Source organism: Stegastes partitus, unplaced genomic scaffold, assembly GCF_000690725.1.
Source record: "Stegastes partitus isolate 25-593 unplaced genomic scaffold, Stegastes_partitus-1.0.2 Scaffold218, whole genome shotgun sequence".
Taxonomy (NCBI): domain Eukaryota; kingdom Metazoa; phylum Chordata; class Actinopteri; family Pomacentridae; genus Stegastes; species Stegastes partitus.
The window spans coordinates 261,079-281,946 of record NW_007577949.1 but is presented as its reverse complement, the minus strand read 5'-3'; the positions used below and the strand labels follow the sequence as shown (position 1 = coordinate 281,946).

General features: G+C 40.6%; 1 protein-coding gene across 1 annotated transcript in view; it reads right to left on the bottom strand.

Moving 5' to 3' along the window:
* The window catches only part of pde4dip (phosphodiesterase 4D interacting protein), a 124,374-nt gene extending 104,661 nt beyond the window's left edge, over window positions 1-19,713 (bottom strand). Inside the window, exons 1-3 of the mRNA XM_008281005.1 lie at window positions 19,345-19,713; window positions 16,126-16,178; window positions 11,499-11,566 (exon numbers count right to left, since the gene is read on the bottom strand). Coding sequence (XP_008279227.1) covers window positions 11,499-11,566; window positions 16,126-16,178; window positions 19,345-19,370 — 147 coding nt within the window. The 5' untranslated portion in view covers window positions 19,371-19,713. The remainder of the gene's footprint in view (window positions 1-11,498; window positions 11,567-16,125; window positions 16,179-19,344) is intronic.
* Window positions 19,714-20,868: the final 1,155 nt, after the last annotated feature.

Here is a 20,868-nt window from a genome sequence, read left to right as displayed (position 1 = left end):
TGGATGGACACAGGGGACACCGGCATCTTGGTCCTCCTCAGGTCCTCAGTCAGTTACTTGGTCTTTGTCCCGTTGAGCTGCAGATGGTTCAGTTCACACCATGTGACAAAGTTGTCCACAGAAGCCTTGTACTCAGCCTTATCAGTCTCGCTGATACATCCAACCACTGCTGAGTCATCCGAGAACGTCTGGAGATGACAAGTCTCTGTGCAGTAGCTGAAGTCCGTGGTGTAGAGGGTGAAGAGGAAGGGAGAGAGGACAGTCCCCTGTGGGGCCCCAGTGTTGTTGACCACTGTCTTACACACAGTGTTGCAGGCGCACAAACTGTGGTCTGCCAGTCAGATAGTCCACAATCCAGGACACAAGGGGTGAATCCACTTGCATTGCTGTCAGCTAGACCCGGACGGATGGTGTTGAATGCACCGGAGAAGTCAAAAACATGACTCTCACAGTGCTCACCGGCTGGTCTATGTGGGTGTAGACATGGTTGAGCAGGTAGATGATGGCATCCTAAACTCCAAGTTGGGGCTGGTACTGTAGGGGTCCACGTGTGGTTTGACAATGGGCCGGTTCCTGTAGTTCTCCTTAGCCTCCCTGTTCTTCACCTTCAGGCGTCTCTGTATTGTTCTCACCTCCTCCTTGTTGCCATCTCTGAAAGCCCTGATGTAATCCAGGATGCACTCTGTGAGCTCATTGATGTCCTCTCCGTTCAGCTCACAGAGTGCCTGTCAGTCTGTGACCTCAAAACATCCCTGCAGTGTCTCATAAGCCTCCTCCAACCATCTCCTCACTGCCCTCGTGGTCGTAGGCTGGCTCTTCACCTACAGCACATAACAGGGGCTGAGGTGTACCAGTTTGTGGTCTGACCTACCCAGTGGGGGGAGGGGAGAGGAGCTGTATGCATCCTTCACATTAGCATACAGCAAGTCCAGGGCCCTCTCTGGTCGGACAGCTTACACACTGGGTGAAGCTGGACAGTACTTTGTCCATCGTGGCATGGTTGAAGTCACCCAAGACAGCAATGAATGCACTCAGGTGTTGAGTCTGTAACCGGGCTATGGCGGAGTGGATGAGGTCACACGCCAAGGTCAGGTTGGCAGAGGGGGGGATATAAACAGTCACCATTATTAAATGGGAATACTAAATAAAATGGACGAAGTCCAACGGCCAAGAGTTCAATGGGAACAGATATGCTCCTTGATAGCAATATGAGCAGGATTGTACCACCGGTTGTTCACTAAAACGGCAAGCAACCTCCTTTCTTATTACCACTCCTGGTGCAGTCCCTGTCGGCCTGAACAGTCTGGTAGCCCTCAATGGAAACGTTGTCATTGGGAATGTCCTGGTGCAGCCATGTCTCCGCAAAGCACATCAAACTACACTCATGGTACTCCCTCTGACTCCTGGCTAGTGCCATTAGCTCCTCCATCTTGCTAGCCAGCGACCTCACGTTGCCCATGGTAACGGAAGGGAGACACGGCTTATGTCGCCTCTTCTCCATAAGTCTCTGTTGTCTCAGTTTGGCGCCTTTCCTCTGTTGCTTACTTCCTCCTCAGCAACCTTGACGTGTCCTTCTCCAGATCACTTCGGGGATTTCTGTAGATCTGGTCGCAATACTGGCCAGCTTCAGAGCAATCAGCTGATTCCTCGTGCTGTTGCGCACGGCAGAATGAAAGCAGTATTTTTAGCGAGAAAAAGACCAAAACTTTCTCCACAGGAATGTTTGGACATGGAAATGCTTAAATAACTACTAAAAACATAAGAAAGTAATAGTAAATAAATACGTTAAATAAGAGGTTAAAAATAGGAGAAAATAGGAAAACGTGCAGGAGCGACCACAACAGGCTGAATGTACGGTGGTGCATGCTCACAAAAAAAAAAGTATCAATGCCAACACGTGAATTATTACGGCATTTCTGTGTAACAGGGACACTAGGCATGCTTGTGGAAGAGTGTGGTTTTTACTATAACTTTAGCAGGCTCTGCTATCTTATCTTCCAAATGCAGCTCCCCTAATTCACCGGCGCCACTCTGTAAATGCTCTCTCTGTCACTATGTGTAAACAATAGCTTTCGGTAATTAGCTGTGACTTGTGACATGCAACCAATCAGATGCTGTGGGCGGGACATTGCTTTAGACCACAGAGTGACTACAGAGAGAGAAAGATGACAGAACCAAAGTAGCAAATTTAATTCATTTAGCCATAATCGGTCAATAAAAATAACAATACCAATAATTAGACAAATGCCAGATCGACCTCAATAATCTACCAGGCCAATAATCAGTCAATCCCTATTGTAAACTCCATCGCAACCACTTTGCAACACCCTAGCACCTACTTTGATGGGCCCATTTATCACATGTAGGGGTGAACCCCATCCCAGCAGATTTACCCTGGAACCCAGGTTATGGCATTGTCAGTCCGTCACAGAGAGACATACAACCATGTACACTCACATCGGCAATTTAGGATCACTCGGTGAAAACCTCACATTGAAAATAACATCTAACAAGATTTCCCTTAATTTTAACATTACCACACTGTGCTTTTTGTCAGCACAATATTGTGATGTTGTAGTGATGGTAAGCATCCTGCTCATTTTCTGCCATCAGTGAGTAGGCTGGACATTTGTTTGCTTTCTATGTGTTTCATCCACTGTCACTATTTCTGCATTTTATGGCATACTCTGTAAATGCACTGGCCAAACTGTCTGCTATCAAAGAAAACACCTCCCACCCTCTGCATCAGACTGTGAACTCCTTAAGCAGTGCATTCAGTGACAGACTGTTACACCCAAAGTGTAAGAAATAACGTTCTTTATTCCAACATCAGTCAGACTTTACAATGCTGCATTATAGTCTTTAAAAAATCTTTAAAAAATGTATGTAATGTTTTTTTTTTCTCTTGCAATTGTTGCACTGTGTGTTTCTGTTTCTTTTTCTTACAATTTGCACTGTGCGTTTCTATATTATTCTTGCACTGACTGTTGTAACGGTGAACTGTTCCCACTGTGGGATCAATAAGGTTTATCTTTATCTTTATCATCATGCCACATAGAGCAAAAGATGCCAACAACATAAATCAGTGAATCATACTCAGCAGCTTGAGGGTTAAACACACACACACACACACACACACACACACACACACACACACATTAGTCTGACCTATTTTTAAATGGTACAACAAAAATGAAAAGAGTAAAGAGAAAAGAGGAGAAGATAAATAGATAAATGACTGGAGCTAAAGTGAGTAGAAAGAAATGTGCCATTTTATTCGCGTACAGCCCTGCTGTCAGCTGCACGATTGACAGGATTTGGTATTCTGCCTTTGTTTTGGTCTCTGTATGATTGCGAGTACAGTCTATTACTGTCACTCTGCCAGTGGTAATCTATCTCTGACAGACTTTTCACAGCATATGGTTTTTTCTAGAAGTGAACATTGAGAATGAGAAAAAAACTAACAGATTAACAGCCCTAATTTGTCCTGAGGTTTTAATGGCCAACATTGTACATAATCCTCCCCCTTCTTCTATCATTCCAAGAGTCTTCATGGTCGGTTTGATTTAACATTCATAGGTAGCCATGTGCTTTCAATTTATCCTGTGTACTAATAAAGGCCATTTCAGAAAGGGGCCTTTTGGTTGGTGATTTTCCTTTTTTCTTTTTCAAAACCTCAGGACTGCAGAGCGTGGATGTTTGACAGGTACAAATGCCGCTTTGGCAGGTTTACATTTCTTCCAACCAGCCGGCAGGAGGATTGATTCTTTAAACTGACGCAAATATGGAGAGAGGACAAACTGTACACAGACACAGTCAGCCATAGCCTGGGTTCAATAATCAAGACTGCTCTATTAAGATGAGAGAACCAACATACGCTACCACTGTCAGAAAAACTTAATGTAAAACTTCAGAGGCAATGAAAGGTCAACCAACTTTAATGTGTTCCATCAGAATGTGGAAATTTTTCAGGCGAGACCTTGACTGTTATGTCTCTGCTCAACATTGAAAATCAGTTGTTTCCGTTTGTTATACTTAGAGAGTCTGAACTGTAAATACTCCAGCCTGCTGATGGAAATCAAATAAATCATATTCTAAACTCTTTCCTGAGAAAGTCTCACCCTGTAAACACAGTTTTGCAGTTTTTTGCCACATTTCTCAGTTTCTGAATTGAACTACTCTAAAATTATCCATCGCAGTGATAATCATGCCTGTTTTTGTACTTGTCACTTACCTACACAAACTTTATTTAGGAATTTAACAAAATCTATTTTTTACCACACACTGCCAGTGGCAAAAGGTTTAGATATAAAAGGGACATAACATTTGCCCCACAATCCATTGATCATATCAACCATAACCAACTAAAAGCTAGAAGAGTCTACTCAATTTTTACACAAAATGTAAAAAATTTGAATTAAAAATTTTCATTGCAGTATCCACAACAAATATAAGTTTCACGGAGTTCTGGCAAAATGGGTACTGGTGGAATTTGCTCTCTAAATGTTACAGACATGGAACATTTGCATAGGTGGGAGCAGGCTAACTTTTCAAGGGCAGATGTTTTTAGACATAGTCTGTTTTGCAACTAATCTCAAAGCCCTCTGCTAGTGCAGATCAGCTCTTGTCAGTTCACAAAGAATAATGGCACCTGAAAGTGAAAAAAAGTGTACTTTTTGACTGTAGTTTTTATGTTTTTTTTCTGTTGATAAAAACCAAGAAAAAAATTACAATTTAAACCTTTAGGTAAGTAAATGTAAAACCCTTATGTCCAAAGTGTCCTTGTCCTGCAGGACACCCACCTCGCTGAGACATCAGCTGTGCTCGCTGTGCATCCAGTCTTTAGTTTCTTTCCTTTGACTGCAGATTCTGCATTAGTCAAAAGAAATCATTCTGGGATATTCTGGACAAGATTCAGTGACTTTCAGTTTTTAACTCATTTGCACAATTTTTGTTGTTCAGCAGTTTCTTTCCAGTTCATTCAAATTAGATTTCATGCCTGTCGTCTTTTAGAATCTGTAGAAAACCTTCAACTATATCCACAGCTAAATCTGACTCATCAAGGCACAAACACATTATTTACAATGTTATATATCCAACATTGTAAAATAAAAATACATACATCTGAGGTTGATCATATGTAGATAAACCTGCAGTCTACATGTAAACAGAATTTTCATTTTTTGGGGATTCAGAAATAAACTGTTCTTTTGAGAGTTTTATAAGCTGATATTACTACTTATCTTACAGCCAAGCTGTATAACTATTCCCCATTCTGCAGGAAGGACAGCTGAAACTTTGCACAATTAAATCCAAAATAATATCAATTTCAGTATAATATCAATATTATCATATTGCAAATGAAATTATCACAACACTTGATTCTGTTTTTTTCTTTTTTCTTTTTGAAGAAATCTCTCAAAGAATGCTGTCACTTTGAGGGATCCATGAAGCCAGAAATGTTCCGGAAGTTGCTGAGCAACAGTGGCTCCTCCCACTGTCATGTGTTCCATAGATATGTATAATGAAGACTAGATGTCTTAAGGCGGCAATATGGGAAAACTCTCTGGTGGAACTTGTGGTATGTGAAAGAAGGTGAGTGATCTGCACAAACGTAAATACTCTTATCTCGCTGAAATCTTAGAGTAGTTCTGGGGACATGAAACGTCACTTCACTGGTGGAGAAGGAGCCTGAGCTGATGCGCGAGGTGGAGCGATATCAGCTAGATATAGTTGGGGTCACCTCCACGCACAGTATAGGCTCCGGAACCAAACTCCTGGAGAGGGGTTGGACTCTCCTTTTCCGGAGTTGCCCAAGGTGAGAAGCGCCAGGCGGATGTGGGGATACTCACAAGTCCCTGACTGAGCGCCACGTAAGGCTGCATGATTATGGCCAAAATGATAATCACGATTATTTTGATAAATATTGAAATCACATATGTTGATTTTAACCAAAACAAATTTTATTGTTTTACAGACTTATTATAACTGTTGTTATCCATATATTGTGCTACATTTATGCAAATATGTGCTTCAAAATAAAAAAGGTCCTCTTTTTCTCCAAAATTCAGTGCAAGTCCTTAAAAAATAAATAAAGATAAATAAAAGAACAATGAAAAGGCAACAAAACAGGGCACTAGTTTCCATTTCCATTCTGTAAATATTTTTTCTTAACTAAATTATAAACCGGATGTGAATAAAACTCCAAAGTATATCAATCAGTAATCAGGGTGTCGTTGTAAAAAAAAACTGAATGAATCATGTTTATGTCACCAGAGAATCTCAACGCTGATTGGCCATCGCGCGTCAGATTGCAAAAGTTCCGATTTTTCAGCTTGCTCTTCAAACGCGCGTTACGTGTGCACTGAGTTTACTCGCTTAATTCGCACGTATATGTCATGTCATTCGCGCGTCAAGATTTATGTCTGAATTCAAGTCATTCGCGCGAATGACACAACCAGACGCCGGATCCATGGGATCCCCCAGAGACGCACACAGCTCAGGAAATTCCCCCACCTTCTCCAGCCAGTCTGCTGAGCACTGAGATCTACCTTGGCCAGTAAAGTAGCTACTTATTTCCTGGGTTGAGTAAGTCAATCAGCAATCATGGTGTAGTTGTAAAAAACTGAATGAATCATGTTGTTGATGTCACCAGAGAATCTCAACGCTGATTGTCCGTCGTGGTGCGTCAGATCACAGAAGTTCAGATTTTTCAACTTTCTCTTCAAACGTGCGTGTAGAATCGCGTCATACGCGCGAATAACTCTCTCAATTTGCGTCAATCGCGCCACAGGACATTTACTCGCGTCTAATCGCGTCTTCACATTGACTTTACATGTAAATCATTCGCGCGAATGATTTTACTTGCGTCTGGTGTGAAGCCAATATCGTGATTGTGATTAAAATTTGATTAATTGTGCAGCCCTAGCGCCACCTTGTTGGAGTTCTCCCAGAAGAACGAGAGGGTCGCCTCTCTGCAACTGCGTGTAGCAGAGGGGAAAACTCTGACTGTCGTTTGTGCTTACGCACCAAACGGCGGTTCAGACTATCCGGCCCTCTTGGAGACTCCATAGTTCTCCTGAGGGACTTCAATGCTCATGTGGGCAATGATGGTGAAACCTGGAGGGGTGTGATTGGCCTGCTCAATCTGAACTCAAGCAATGTTTTGTTATTAGACTTCTGTGCACCACGTTCAAACATAAGGTTGCTTATAAGTGTACTTGGTACCAGAGTACCTTAGGCCAAAGGTCCATGATCGACTTCGTAGTCACATCATCAGACATGCAGCTGTATGTTTTGGACACTCGGGTGAAGAGAGGAGCAGAGCTGTCAATTGATCACCACCTGGTGGGAAGGCTGCCGGGCAGGACTGCTCAACCCAGTTACGTAGTGAGGGTGAACTGGGAACGTCTGGCGGAGGCCCCTGGGGTGGCTGTGCGGTTTTCAATTCCCACCTCCGGAAGAGTTTCTCATGCATCCCTGGGGAGGTTGGTGACATGGAGTCAGAGTGGGCATGTTTAAAGCCTCCATTGCAGTGGCCATTAGGAGCTGTGGCCAGAAGGTCACTGGTGCCTGCCATGGTGGCAACCTCAAAACCCGCTGGTGGACCCTAGCGGTGAGAGAAGCCGTCAGGCTGAAGAAGGAGACGTTTTAGATCTGGTTGGCTCGGGCGTCTCCTGAAGCAGCAGACAGGTACCGGCTGGCCAAAAGGGCTGCAGCTGCGGCAGCTGTGGAAGCTAAAACTCGGGTGTAGGAGGAGTTCAGGGAGGCTATGGGGAAGGACTTTCGGTCGGCCTCGAGGATGTTCTGGCAAAGCATTTGACGCCTCAGAAAGAGGAGGCAGGGATTTGTCTAGTCTGTTTACAGCCGGGGAGGAGAACTGCGAACCCAGACTGGGGACCTAGTTGGCTGGTGAAAAACACGTCCTCTACCGAAGGGGCGTGGCCTGAAGACTCGGGGGTTTCTGCGTCCATATCCGTGGTAGTAGTAGGTAGTTGAGAAGCTCCTTGGCAGCAAAGCACCAGGTGTGGATGAGATTCGACCTGAGATGCTGAAGGCTCTGAACATTGTTGGACTGTCATGGCTGTCTTCAGCGTCGCATGTGCATTGGGTATGGTGCCTGGGGAATGGCAGACCCGGGTGGTTGCTCCCATTTTCAAAAAGGGACACCAGAGAGTGTGTGCCAACTACCAGGGTATCACATTTTTCAGCCTCCTGGGGGACAGTTTACTCTAGGGTGCTGGAAAGGAGGAAAGGAGGAAAGGAGGCTCTGACCGATTATCGAACCTCGGATTCAGGAAGATCAATGATCAATGCTAGTGGAACAGTGAACCAGCTCTTGAACCCTGTGGAGCTGCTGTGTGTGGGGGAGGGGGGAGTTCGACCAGCCAGTCCACATGTGTTCTGTGGATCTGGAGAGTTAGCTGTGAGGCAATGATGCTAACCACCACTCCACCTTGTAGCCCAACCAAAAACATGTTGAGGTTAATTGGTGATTCTAAATTGTCCGTAGGTGTGAATGTGAGTGTGCTTGGTTGTCTGTCTCTAAGTTTAGCCCTGAGATAGACTGGTGACCTGTCCAGGGTGTCCCCTGCCTTCGCCATAAGTCAGCTGAGATAGGCTCCAGCCCCCTGCTACCCGAGTGAGGATTAAGCGGTGTATAGATAATGGATAGAACCAGTGGACTGCTGAAGCTTATAGGGAATCCAAATGTTTTCGATTGTTGGGTGTTTCTGCCTTTGTTCAGCACTATGAGATGACTTGTTGTAAATATGTGCTATACAAATAAAATTGAAATGAATTGAACTGAATTGAATTGAATTGAATAGATGGATGGATTGAGGAAAAATCTTTTGCTATCAACCAACATTTTATGATAATGATTGTCTAGATCAGGGGTCGGCAACCTTAAACACTCAAAGAGCCATTTGGACCCGTTTCCCATGGAAAAGAAAACACCGGGAGCCGCAAAACCCTTTTGACATCTAAAATTAAGATAACACTGCATCGTTTTTACCTTTATGCTATGTATATTTTTTTTAAAAAACTATAGTGTGTTGCATTTATGAAATCAATGAACTGCTACAGAGAAAACCAAATTTTATTTCTGCAACAAAAACATTTTGAACTCCAAAAAAAAAAAAAAAAAGATGCTGGGTTGAAGGTTACCTTAAAAAAAATACTAAATATCTATTTAAATCCTCCTTGTATTTATGAAATCAAAAGCCGATCTTAAATTATCCACCTGCAGTAAAATAAAACTGCCGTCTGGTTGTCCTGCTGACTGCAGCTGGGACTGCTGACCAGACTCCAGACTGCCTGTGAGCGCTTTGGGACGGGAGGAGCTCACGGCAGCACCGCTGCTCGTTGGGGACGGTAACTGCAGAACGATGCGTGTTTTCATGTCAGAGTCTCCAAAACACCAGAAAAGTCTCCAGTAACACCAGAAAGAGTCGCTAGCCTTATCGCTAGTCATTTTTGACCAAAAAATAAATAAAAAATTGCCAAGAGGATTTGGAAAGTCGCCAGATTTAGCGAGAACGTCATCAAGGTGGCACCACTGCGTGTGCCGGCGGGTGTCGCACGTCGGCGGTTGTGACGCATATTTTGAGCAACAAAAAAATTAAAAACGTTTTATTTTAATGTTACAAGTTCACAAAAATCTTCAAATTAAGAATTACATTTTAAAAACTAACGAGCTAATACGTTGAAATTAATATACTCTTTTTTTTTTTTTCCCAAAGCCACAAGGAGCCGCAGCAGAGGGATAAAAGAGCTGTATGCGGCTCCAGAGCTGCGGGTTGCCGAACCCTGGTCTAGGTGTATGTCTAAGTTCAACTATGAAGAATTCTGAAAGCAATATAATCAAATTTCCAACTTTTACAAAGAAAAATGACATGCAGATTTTAATGAATCCAAAAATTCAGCAAAAATGAAAAAAATATTGATTTAAATGTGTTACGCTGTGAAAACCTAATAAATTCATTTCAGAAAAATACTCTGTACAGGGGTAGGTGAAACAAAATATGCAAAGTTAAAACAATTATTTTTATTCTGACTGGAAGTCAATGTTTTGGTAGTGACAAATTTTGGGAAAGTAAAGTTATTAAGAGATAAATCTGACAATATATAGCGGCGGGTAAATATTCAGACCAACAGGGTGGAAGTGGGTGGGACGCACAGGCAGTACTTAACTGCTAATGCCAGTTTAGGATAGCAGTCACAGTTCTGTTTCCACCATCGGGTGGTGGCGATGGTGGCGGGGTGGGTAGTGGCGGGTGGCGGGCGAATATTCGGATCTCAAAATTGCTATCCGGACACGACCACAGTCCTACTGTGTCGGTCGATACACTAAATTTGCCCTCCTTCTCGGTCGCCGCCATGCTTCTCACTCCATGTGCATTAGAGCGGATGAAAACAACAGCACTGCGCATGCGCGTTTCACTCAAATTTTAGCGCGATATTTCAATTTTATATCATCCCCTAACATTACACTGGTATTACCGTGCACGGTATGATATGGCCCAGCCCTAGTGCACGATGTGGTAAGAGCTAATACAAAGTTTGCTTGAAACCAATTTATTGACACACAAAACTGCAGTAATGCAATAGCACCCTTTAAGACCTCATTAGATGAAACATAATTTGGATCCAGCTCAACTCAGGTTGCCAGACAGATCTTGGCTACTTTGAACTGTGTGCATCCATGAAGCTTCGATACAAGTTTGTAAAAAATGTTTCAGTGGGGTCCATACGCAGACTTTAAAAAATGTACTTACATATCTAGTTTTTGGAAGTCAAAACAGCTTCACCGCTGGAATCCTAATGTTTCGTTTTATTACATTATTGTCATTTTTATTCAACTTTTTCTCCACCAAAAGAGTTTGTGGAGCAAAAGACCTGGACACCAGAACTGTCAGATGGGTTTCAATCACCACTATCATGGGCTGCTGTAATGCAGATCGTTCCTAATTCAGAGCTTTTCAGCGTCAAAATACATATTTTTACTTAAAGTTAGACATCCAAATGTTCTCTTCACAGCTGTATTATGCAGGAAATACAGGACATCAGTGATAATAAGTAATACAAGATTTTTATCCAGATCTTGATAAGGACCAGGGCAAAGAAAACAAACGAACAAAGAAAAATGAAATTGCATCCTTAATATTTCTGTGTAAATATTGGGCAAACAGTATGTATTAGAAGTATAGTGACAGGGACTGTGGAGAACCAGCAGGGAAAGAAGGAACTCTTTGACTCATTCAGAATCTCAAAACACACCTTCACAGGCATTGACAATGAGCAGAGGTAAGCCTAGACACCTCTGACACCCAGAAGATAATGACACTAGCAGATCAGTTTTTGTTGATGCCTCATTTTGCCAGCTCTTCTTTTTATCACAATTGCAGCATCAAACTCTCACCATACAGCATGCATGATCTGACCCCAGCCAGATATTAAAGTGACAACACAGCTTGCACGAGAGCACAAATCCTTACCTGTTCAAACTCTCTGAGGCTGTGCATCTGTACTGGTGGGCCTTTGTCTGTTTCATCACATGAAAAATCTGCATGGACAGAAAAAAAGGAGGCACATGGATCAAATAAAACATTAGGCTATCGTTATTAATAGCCCTTTCTAATACAGAAACTTCACCTGTAACTTGGGGCTTCCTATGTCACTTTGTAAGGATTTGCTGTTTGGTTCTTGTTTGTACTTCCACTTCCAAATGTTTTTGATATATATATATAGATATAGATATATATAGATATAGATATAGATATAGATATAGATATATAGATGTAAAAGGTTTCAACATTTGTATGCCTTGATTGTAAGTAATTGTGGGGCAGAACCTGCACTGATGTTGTTCATGAGTTACTTTGAGCCAATCCTGTGCCCTGAAATTGTTTCTGAACATCTAAATTGCCTTCCCAGTGGCTGGACTATGTTCAGATCTACCTTTTTTTACATACATTTACAAATTGAGTCCATGTGAGGTGGGTAGGATGAGTGGTGCACAGATAAAGCTCTTCATTTTTACACAAAAAACTTGGCTTTACATCCAGGCTCAGGCCTGTGGTTTATATAACAAAAGCACTTTGATTAAGGTTAGGAAAAGATTTTGGCTTTAAATAAATGCATGATTTTGTATTGAACCAGATCATGCTCTTTCCCTGACCTTAACTGAGAGCTGCCAGGGTCTAAATGTGAGAAATAAGATGAATATTGCTGTAATCTCTGCAAGTACACATTTTATTTTTGGTAAAATTCTGTAAGTAGAACATTACCAGTATGCTTTGTATATACATACTTGCAACTTTGAAAATACATTAAGTAATATTTCCTCATCGGAAAAGGCAGTCAGGTTGCAACTATGTTTTCTTCCAAATGTATTTGCTGTTGCAATTTAGTTGCACTGAAATGTAATTCTTAGGAGACAAGTTCGAAGTCTGTAAATCAATCCCTTAGCTACAGCCACTCATGTTTTTAAAGGGTCACAGCTGAGGTGGAAGGCTGCTGAAGCCTACTGCAGGTAACATTGGGCAAGACGTGGGATACACCTTGGACACTTTGTCTTTTCAATCACAGGGCTAACAGAGTGAGACAACCATGCACCCTCACATTCATCCCTATCAAAAGTAAGAATTATTAACTTTGCCAACATGCGTGTTTGGCAGGTTTAAACCAAGAACCGTCTTGCTGTGAGATCTGCTGTACTAACCAATGCACCACCATCCCCAAAACAGATTGATTACACTGCTGTGAATAGCAGCTTGCTGACTCAAACTGTTTCCCTTATCTGGAAACATTTTTTCTCCTGTGTGCATTGTCCAATGTCCCTACACAGTCACCGTGGAAATTATGCATTCAGAAAGTGATACAGTAAAATGCTTTTCATTGTTCTCCTATAAAGGTCCCATATTGTGAAAATCTCATGTAACTGCATTTTGTGGTTGTTATAAACTTGGAGGTGCAGTAAAAGCTGTTAAGATATGAAGATGTTCACCTCTGCCATTCTTCAAGCCTCCCTACAACTCTATGGCCTCCCAGGATGTCAAGCCAATTGGAGCCTTAAACTCAGGTGCTGCCTAAGACCCAACTAACCACCAGTCATCCAGCTCAAACGTTGCATAATCCTGCCCCCTCACTGCCTGCTGCTTCTAGCTGGGACATTCTGAATGAGCAGCTGCCTCACAGTTCACAACATTTGACTTTCTAGAGCTGCTTCTAACAACTCTAAAATAACTCACCCATGATCAGGGAAGATGTGATCTATTTGTCTAATATTGCACATTCTGAATCAAAGGCACAATGTGAAAGAACATTGAAAAAAACAGAATTTTACTTTAATGGTATCTGAGATATTGTCATCCAAACAGCCTCAAATTTCAATGTGTCAGTGAAATGTGCTTCAAGTGGGTCAACAGGTATTCTTTAATTTTTGATATGTGAGGGTAGAATGTCTCAAATTTCTTTATAAATAATCAGTTATGGGCAAATCAGAGACGGTGAGGCAAGGAATTGTTCAAAAAATGTGATGATTTGAGATGGTATGACCCAATAGGAAAACCCATAAGGCTCATCTTATTTCACTAACTTCACTTTTTTTTATTTTTCATACATATACGAAAACAATGGACAGGTGACCGGCTGTGCCACGGATCACATTTAACTGACGTCATCTTCAACTGATGCTTTGAGGTGATAATGTCTATTTTGTTCAAGTTTTAGTGTCAGCATATTGTGACATTACCATTATCATCAAAATTTCTCTAGGTCTACATTATTACTGTTATATCTTTATTCCTTATCTTCTATATCTTCTATATATATATGTCCTCATATTTATATTCTATGTTTACACTATTCTCTTTTTATATGTTATTTTTATACTTGTGTGTACATTGTTCTTCTAGTATGTGTGTATGTCTGTGTGTACTGCTGCTGACAACACTGTGAATTTCTCCAATGTGAGATAAATAAAGGCTTATCTTATCTTATCTTATCTTATCTTATCTTATCTTATCTTATCTTATCTTATCTTATGTCACAGATTCAATCCCCCACAAATTCAGACACAATTTCCACAAAAATAACCTCTTTCTGTCTTAAAATGGAATAGATGTCTTGAATTGCAGATATAGACGTTTCCATGATTTTGACTTTGGCTTATTATTTGAGCTCAACAATTTGCTCTAAATGTCTGAAAGAATAGGTGTATTTTTAGAAAGGCAGAAACAGAGAACAGGTTTGTCTTGCAAACAGTGTTTAACCCTATTCAGGACTTTTGGGGTCTTTTGGACCCCAGGCCATTTGGTTTAGGTGACAGGTATTTTTTTGTTTAGAAGATTAATTTTTTTATATAAAAAGAGGGACATTTGTCATGCATTTGGAATCAAAAATATGTCAACTTATCAGAAAATGTATTCAACATAGTATAAAAGTCTATAATGAATACCAACAAATATTTTGCACATATTCTTTCTTGTGGTCCAATGGACCCCGACAGAACTTCTACGTATGGCAACATTAAAGTCCTGAATCGGGTTAATGTCAACAAATGCATTACATTTGTAAAATGCAGGTTAAACATACTCATGACACTTCAGGGCTTACTGAGCAACATGTTTTTAAGATGGTGTGATCAACCCTTGTCTCATTATGAACTCGTGAAACCTGGATATATGTATGGGCTGTGTGTTCATATACACACACAATCACTCATGGAACTAACGCAGTAGACTGTAGCCCAGCTGAAACACTTCCAGAAATCTTAAGACATCTCAAAGCCAAACGTATCCCCTATAAAATGCCAGGAGTGTTCCCAGAAAACTTCCCTACAGGAGAGATTTGTACAATGGTTTGAGTTTTATTCCTTTGAAAGCAGGGCCAGTTATACTGCAGGAGAGAAGGGGTGGGGGCGGATCAGATCCCAAGGGATATAATCAAGACGGCTTTGGCAGAGTCTTTATTTTTGACAGATCTTTAAAATTCCAGCACATTAAACATTATTACAAAGCTGTTCTATAACATAAAGGTCAAAGGTACTCTCGATCAACTTTTTAGATGTTAACTGAAGCAGCGGCTGCAGCGGGCCAGGTTACAAAATACTACACAAAACTGATATGAATGACGCACTGGTACAAGCACGCAAACACACGTTTAGTTTCACTGTATTTGTAAGGACTCTCACCCCAAGAATTAATGCATTTTCTATGTCCAAATTGTAATTGCAATCCTTACTATTTATTAAGCTCGGAGCTGGATTTTGCTAACCTCACCTTTATCAGCGTGATGCCAGAAACTGTTTACATTTCCTTTGTATAGATTTATGACTGCACAAACAAACCAAATGTTACATACAAAACATCAGAATGAATCACTTCTTCCAAATTCCCACAGTAAATTTGATAAAGTGGTTAAGAAATAAGAAATAGTAATCAGTAAACATACTCTGTCTCCTGAAAATCATCTTAAGCCATCAATCAAAGTGACATATTTATCTTCCATTTAAGAAAAGATGTAATGTTCTTTCTGGCCCAATATTTAAGGTGCTCCTTCCACAGTTCTATTATTCAACTTTAATCAAAGACAACTTTTATCAATAGCTCAAAGCACATTAGTTTGTCTATGAATAAAATGATCATCTAAAAAACATTTTAGTGAGCAATCTTGACCTCTGTTCAGCCAATCTTAGTATCAGGATTGGAGGCAGGTTGAAGCAAAGTTTCTACTAACTACATGTTCATGTAGACCAACAGCTGCATCATAGGGAATGATTAGAACCATGGGAGCAGAAAAAATAAATGCTACCAAAAAAAGTCTGATCAGTATCATTTTTACTTGCCTCTGAGTGCAGCCAAAGCTTTTTTTTAAATCTCTCTAACTTTGTAAATTCACTCTCACTGAAGGAGAGGAAGAGGAACACACACCAATAAAAGGGGGTGGTGGCTGTTACTAACAGTAAACATAGAGGCATTCATAGAGCAACACTGTGGCCTCTACAAAAAGCTAATTAGTCAACACAGGGGCTTGTATGAGAAGGTGGGAAAACTGTAATGAGGATTATAGAGACACAGGAACAGTTTTACACATGTTCATGATATTTGAAGAGGCACTTACCCATCACAGGTCCGATGCTCTTCAGCTTGGCCCCTTTATCTGCACTGCAGTGCCTGAAAAAGGGACAACCATCAGTCAATTCCCTCAGAGGATAGACTGTTTTGGGTGTCTTCCCCAGTAACCACAAACCAATTCTTATCAATGCATTAAACCCAACTCTCTACCGATGTCCTGTCTCCATGATATATCACTGAAAATGTGGCGAATGCTCCACAGCACTGAGGGTCAAAAAAGTGCCTTCCCACTGATATGTCAGAGACAGCAGGCACACTCACACACCGGTGGTGGTAACTGAGTCAGCGCATGCTTCAAGTCACCCAGTCATCACTCACCACAGTGAGACAATAAACAAAGACAGACAGTGAAGAATCCATGAAATCCTTCCACCAACTGATCAAGAAACTCTAAGGAGCTTCCTGCCTTCTTATGATGTATAGAGATATATAGATTTAACAAAGATCGTTAGTTCACCTATTACAGAGACTTCATTTGTTGATGAAGTGAGGACTTTTCCTTTTTCTTACCTCAAACAATAGAGAAAAAGAGTTTTAGCTTCTGAGGTTCACTTGTAAAAAATTGCCATAAAGTTGGTAAATAAGGAAGGTTTTTATGAGAGTGATGGATTGTCCTCCTCACCAGCACATCCTCTTAAGCTTGCCTTTGTTAAGCACTATGAGATGACTTGTTGTTGTAAATATGTGCTATACAAATAAAATTGAATTGAATTGAATAATTAGTTAGAGATCGAGTTAGAGTGGATCATGTCAGGCTGTTAGACCTCACTTATTAATGAAAGTGAAAATAAGGCAGACAAGAGCGCCTCACAACAGGGTGAGAATGGAATGAAAAGCAATCGAAAGCTTTAAGACAAAACAGTGTGGTCACTTTTTATGACATCTCTGCCATTTAGGGGGTGTGTCAGTCAGGACTACAATGACCTCCTGACCTACTGACCTAAAAAGTGAGACTTGATGACAGTTAGGGGAGCACAGAGATTCAGATAGGGGGGTAAATGTGTCCTCCATGACAACACTCACTAGACAACAGTAGACAACAGTAAAGCTCTGTTCAGCAGCTGTGTGGCAGCAGACCACCAGAGCACCAACCAACAGGCTCATGTTGTTTTGCGTGAGAACAACATTTGTTCTCACATGTGTTGTTGTTTGTCATCAAACCTTAAACCACAAAACAGCTCTGTGTTAACTAATGGTTCAGCAAACTGATGCAACTAGCACTTGCAACACACCACTAACCTGGCCCTGCTACAGAAGGAGGCTGACATGCTCACTCCATATAATGGTAGATTTATACTCTCTGTAAAACTGCACTGATGCTGTGTACAAGGTATCAGTGAATTTTTTTTTTTTTTTTTGCTTGTATTAAATATCTTGATAGCATTAAAGTATCCTAAAAGTATTGTCATATTAGAAAAATTTTGTGACTTACAATTAGGGTCCGACCGATATGGATTTTTTTGAGGCCGATGCCGATTCCGATATTTGGCAGAAAAAAATTCAGATAACCGATTAATTGGCCAATTAATTTTAAAAATATATAATGAATAAAATAGCTTCTTTTCTTAACGCTTACAAAAACAAAGATATGAATTACAGGCAGAACATTTTACTGTTTGACAACACCTTGTCCTTTAGTATTTGTTTAACTTTACAACAGAGAGGAATTTTCAAGTACATAAACATGCAGCAAAGCATTAAACATAATATACATAAGTTAAAAAATACATAAATAAATAAATGTTTTCCCAACAAATACATAGACAATATTACAGAAGAGGATTAAGGCCACTGAAGAAAAAAATAATAAAATTCTGAGAAAAAAGTCAGAATTCTGAGATTAAAGTCAGAATTCTGACTTTTTTCCAGAACATTTAAATATATATATATATATATTCCAGGAGATTTTTTTTTTTCAATCTCTGAAAAAAAGTCAGAAATCTGAGATTAAAGTCAGAATGACTGACTTTAATTCTGACTTTTTTCTCAGAATTTTATTCTTTTTTTCTTCAGTGGCCCTAATCCTCTTCTGTACAATATGTCTGTAATATGGGGTATTTTATTTTAAATTTGCATTGTGCATTTTTCTTTCTATGGAGCATGCATGAATATAGCTACTGGTTGTACTGATGACTTTATCTTTAGATTTAGGCCACAGGTGTATGCTGTACATAAGCAACATAATGAGTTAAGTTATTGGCAAAACATTATTTATGCAGCCCTCTGATGCCCTTTAACGTTAAATCACACTTTCTCTACTCCATTATTTTCTTTGCCATGAAGTCATCACTCATATGAACCAAAATAAAAACCAGAGACATCTTTCTCAGATGTCCAAACATGTCATCTTTGATAGAGTTGCATTTTAAATATATAATGGTCACAAATAGTTTGACACTAATGTTACTCCATAACAACACACACAGTGAGTTGCTGTTACAGCCTGTGTCACCTGATAGTGTTTTCTGACAAAGCAAAACTAAGAGTGACATGACATCATGAAGGTTGCTGAAGGCAGACAGTAATGTTCATCATTTTAACTTTTCGGGCACGTTCGTGCGTGTTCTCCTCGTGCAGTGTGGGTTCTCTCCAGGTTCTCCGGCTTCCTCCCACACAGTCCAAAAACATGTTGAGGTTAATTGATGATTAAGCAGTGTATAGATAATGGATGGATGGATCGTATATTTTTTATTTACAGCCACAAATAGGAATAATTAACTCGGTTTCAGCATCACATTGTTTCAAATGAGGGCTACAATTGGATGACACACAATATATATGACACTGGTAGTATGAAATAAGATGACCCTGAAAGCTCCTTTAAGGGGATAAAAAGGAGGTGTGGGAACTATTGGATCCACTGTTGTGTTGTACAGACATGAACGGACCAAAAATAGCACGAATGAACACAGATAGTTGAGGTGTTTGCTTGGAAATGATTGAAACTAGCTCAACCAATAGCTGCCTAAGATCCAGGAACCATTTGTGGGAGTCGAGACCTCATTATGTAACACTGGCGCAAAGGTTCTCTTTTCTACTGAAAAGTAAAAACAACTTTTTATTCTATCTGTATTCAGTGCAGAGGAGAGACTTTACTATTCACATTGAATTCATGAATGCACACATGCATACACAAACACTGTATAACACAGCCACAAGTTACAAACCTCGTACTCTCACCAAATGAAAAGCTCAAAAGCCTTACCTTCCCCTATAAAGAAATCCACTCATTTCTCAGCTGAACAATTTTCAAAAAACAAAAAACGCAAATGCTCTTCAGATTCCCGCAGCTCTGACAGACCCTCTTTGTGTACTTCCTAAGCCATCACGTAAGGACGAGTCCTTAGTCTGACAGTTTCCACAGACCACATCTGTTTATCTCCCAACTGTCAGTAGAGTTCCAGTAAACAGACAAAGGAAAAATACCAGTGGCAAAAAGCAGAGATGTGAATAGGTAGGAGCCTTCCAGCCGGCTGTATCTGACTCTTCAGCCCCAGAGCCGAGTGACCACAGTCAAGCTGTTTGGCCACGAGGCTCCCAGAGGAACAAACCAAGCACCCAGACAGTCATTTGACGTGGCAGAGAGCAGGAAGGAGAAGAGGTAAACACCACTGGGGAGCAAAGGTACACAGAGGCTGCCTGGTTCAGCATGAAAGACTGATCTGTTTCAACTTGTTCCCAAACAGGCGCTTCACTAGGTGTGTACCCGTGTGTGTGTGTGTGTGTGTGTGTGTGCGTCAGCATGCATACAAACCACACTAATGTCTCCCTGCCACTGCTTGTAAAACAGTCACTAAACTGTCAGTTGACTATTTGCCTCTGGTACTTTTTTAAGGCAGGGTGGAGCACAAGGAGGGTACTCGAGTATCGTGTGCGTGTGCGTGTGTGTGTGTGTGTGTGTGTGTGTGTGTGTGTGTGTATGCATCACCTCTTCCCCCTGCAGGTGTGTATGACATGTTGGAGCAGGTAAAACGAGGTATGATTCCAGACGCTCCAACGCAAACCACACACTCAGTTGCTTTACCTTTTGCCTGCAGGTCATTCACAGATACACGCAGATGACAAATTTTATATAAAAAAGAAATAAGTGAGGCTATTAGCAGTTTCTTGGAAAATCAGCTCAAATGAATCACAGCTCAGTTGTACTGACTAGTTCCAAAGCAGCACACTGAGGCTGGTGGAGCAAGGCCGAGATCAAAGACAGGCAACAGCAGGCTCAGAGTCAGCAGAGGTCTGATACATGTTTGTGCAAATTCATCTTCAGTGCTTTTCCAAACAGGAGGTTGTGGTCTGCTGAAATGTGGGTCTGCATGTGAAAATAAAAAAAGACTTTTGATCGTTTTTTATGAAAAGACCTTAATGACAGTAGTCAGTGTCCATTCCATAAATGATCAAATAGTGTATTAGTTTCCCTGATATGCTAACCTTTATTTTCAATTCAATTTTCAATTCAATTTTATTTGTATAGAGCAGTTTACAATATATGTCATCACATAGCGCTTAACATTGTAAGGTATAGACCTTACCAATTTAAACAGACCAGTATTTGATCATACTGTAGAAAAAGGTCTGATTTCTGACCCTCTATCATTTGCCATTTTTATTTACTGCTGCTTTTTGTTGTCATTTCTTTTAATTCTGAAAGGTTTTTATTCTGAAACATCTAAAGTATAATTAAACACAAACAGTGTGCCAGAATGTACTTGTGACTTGTATTTACTGTTTACCA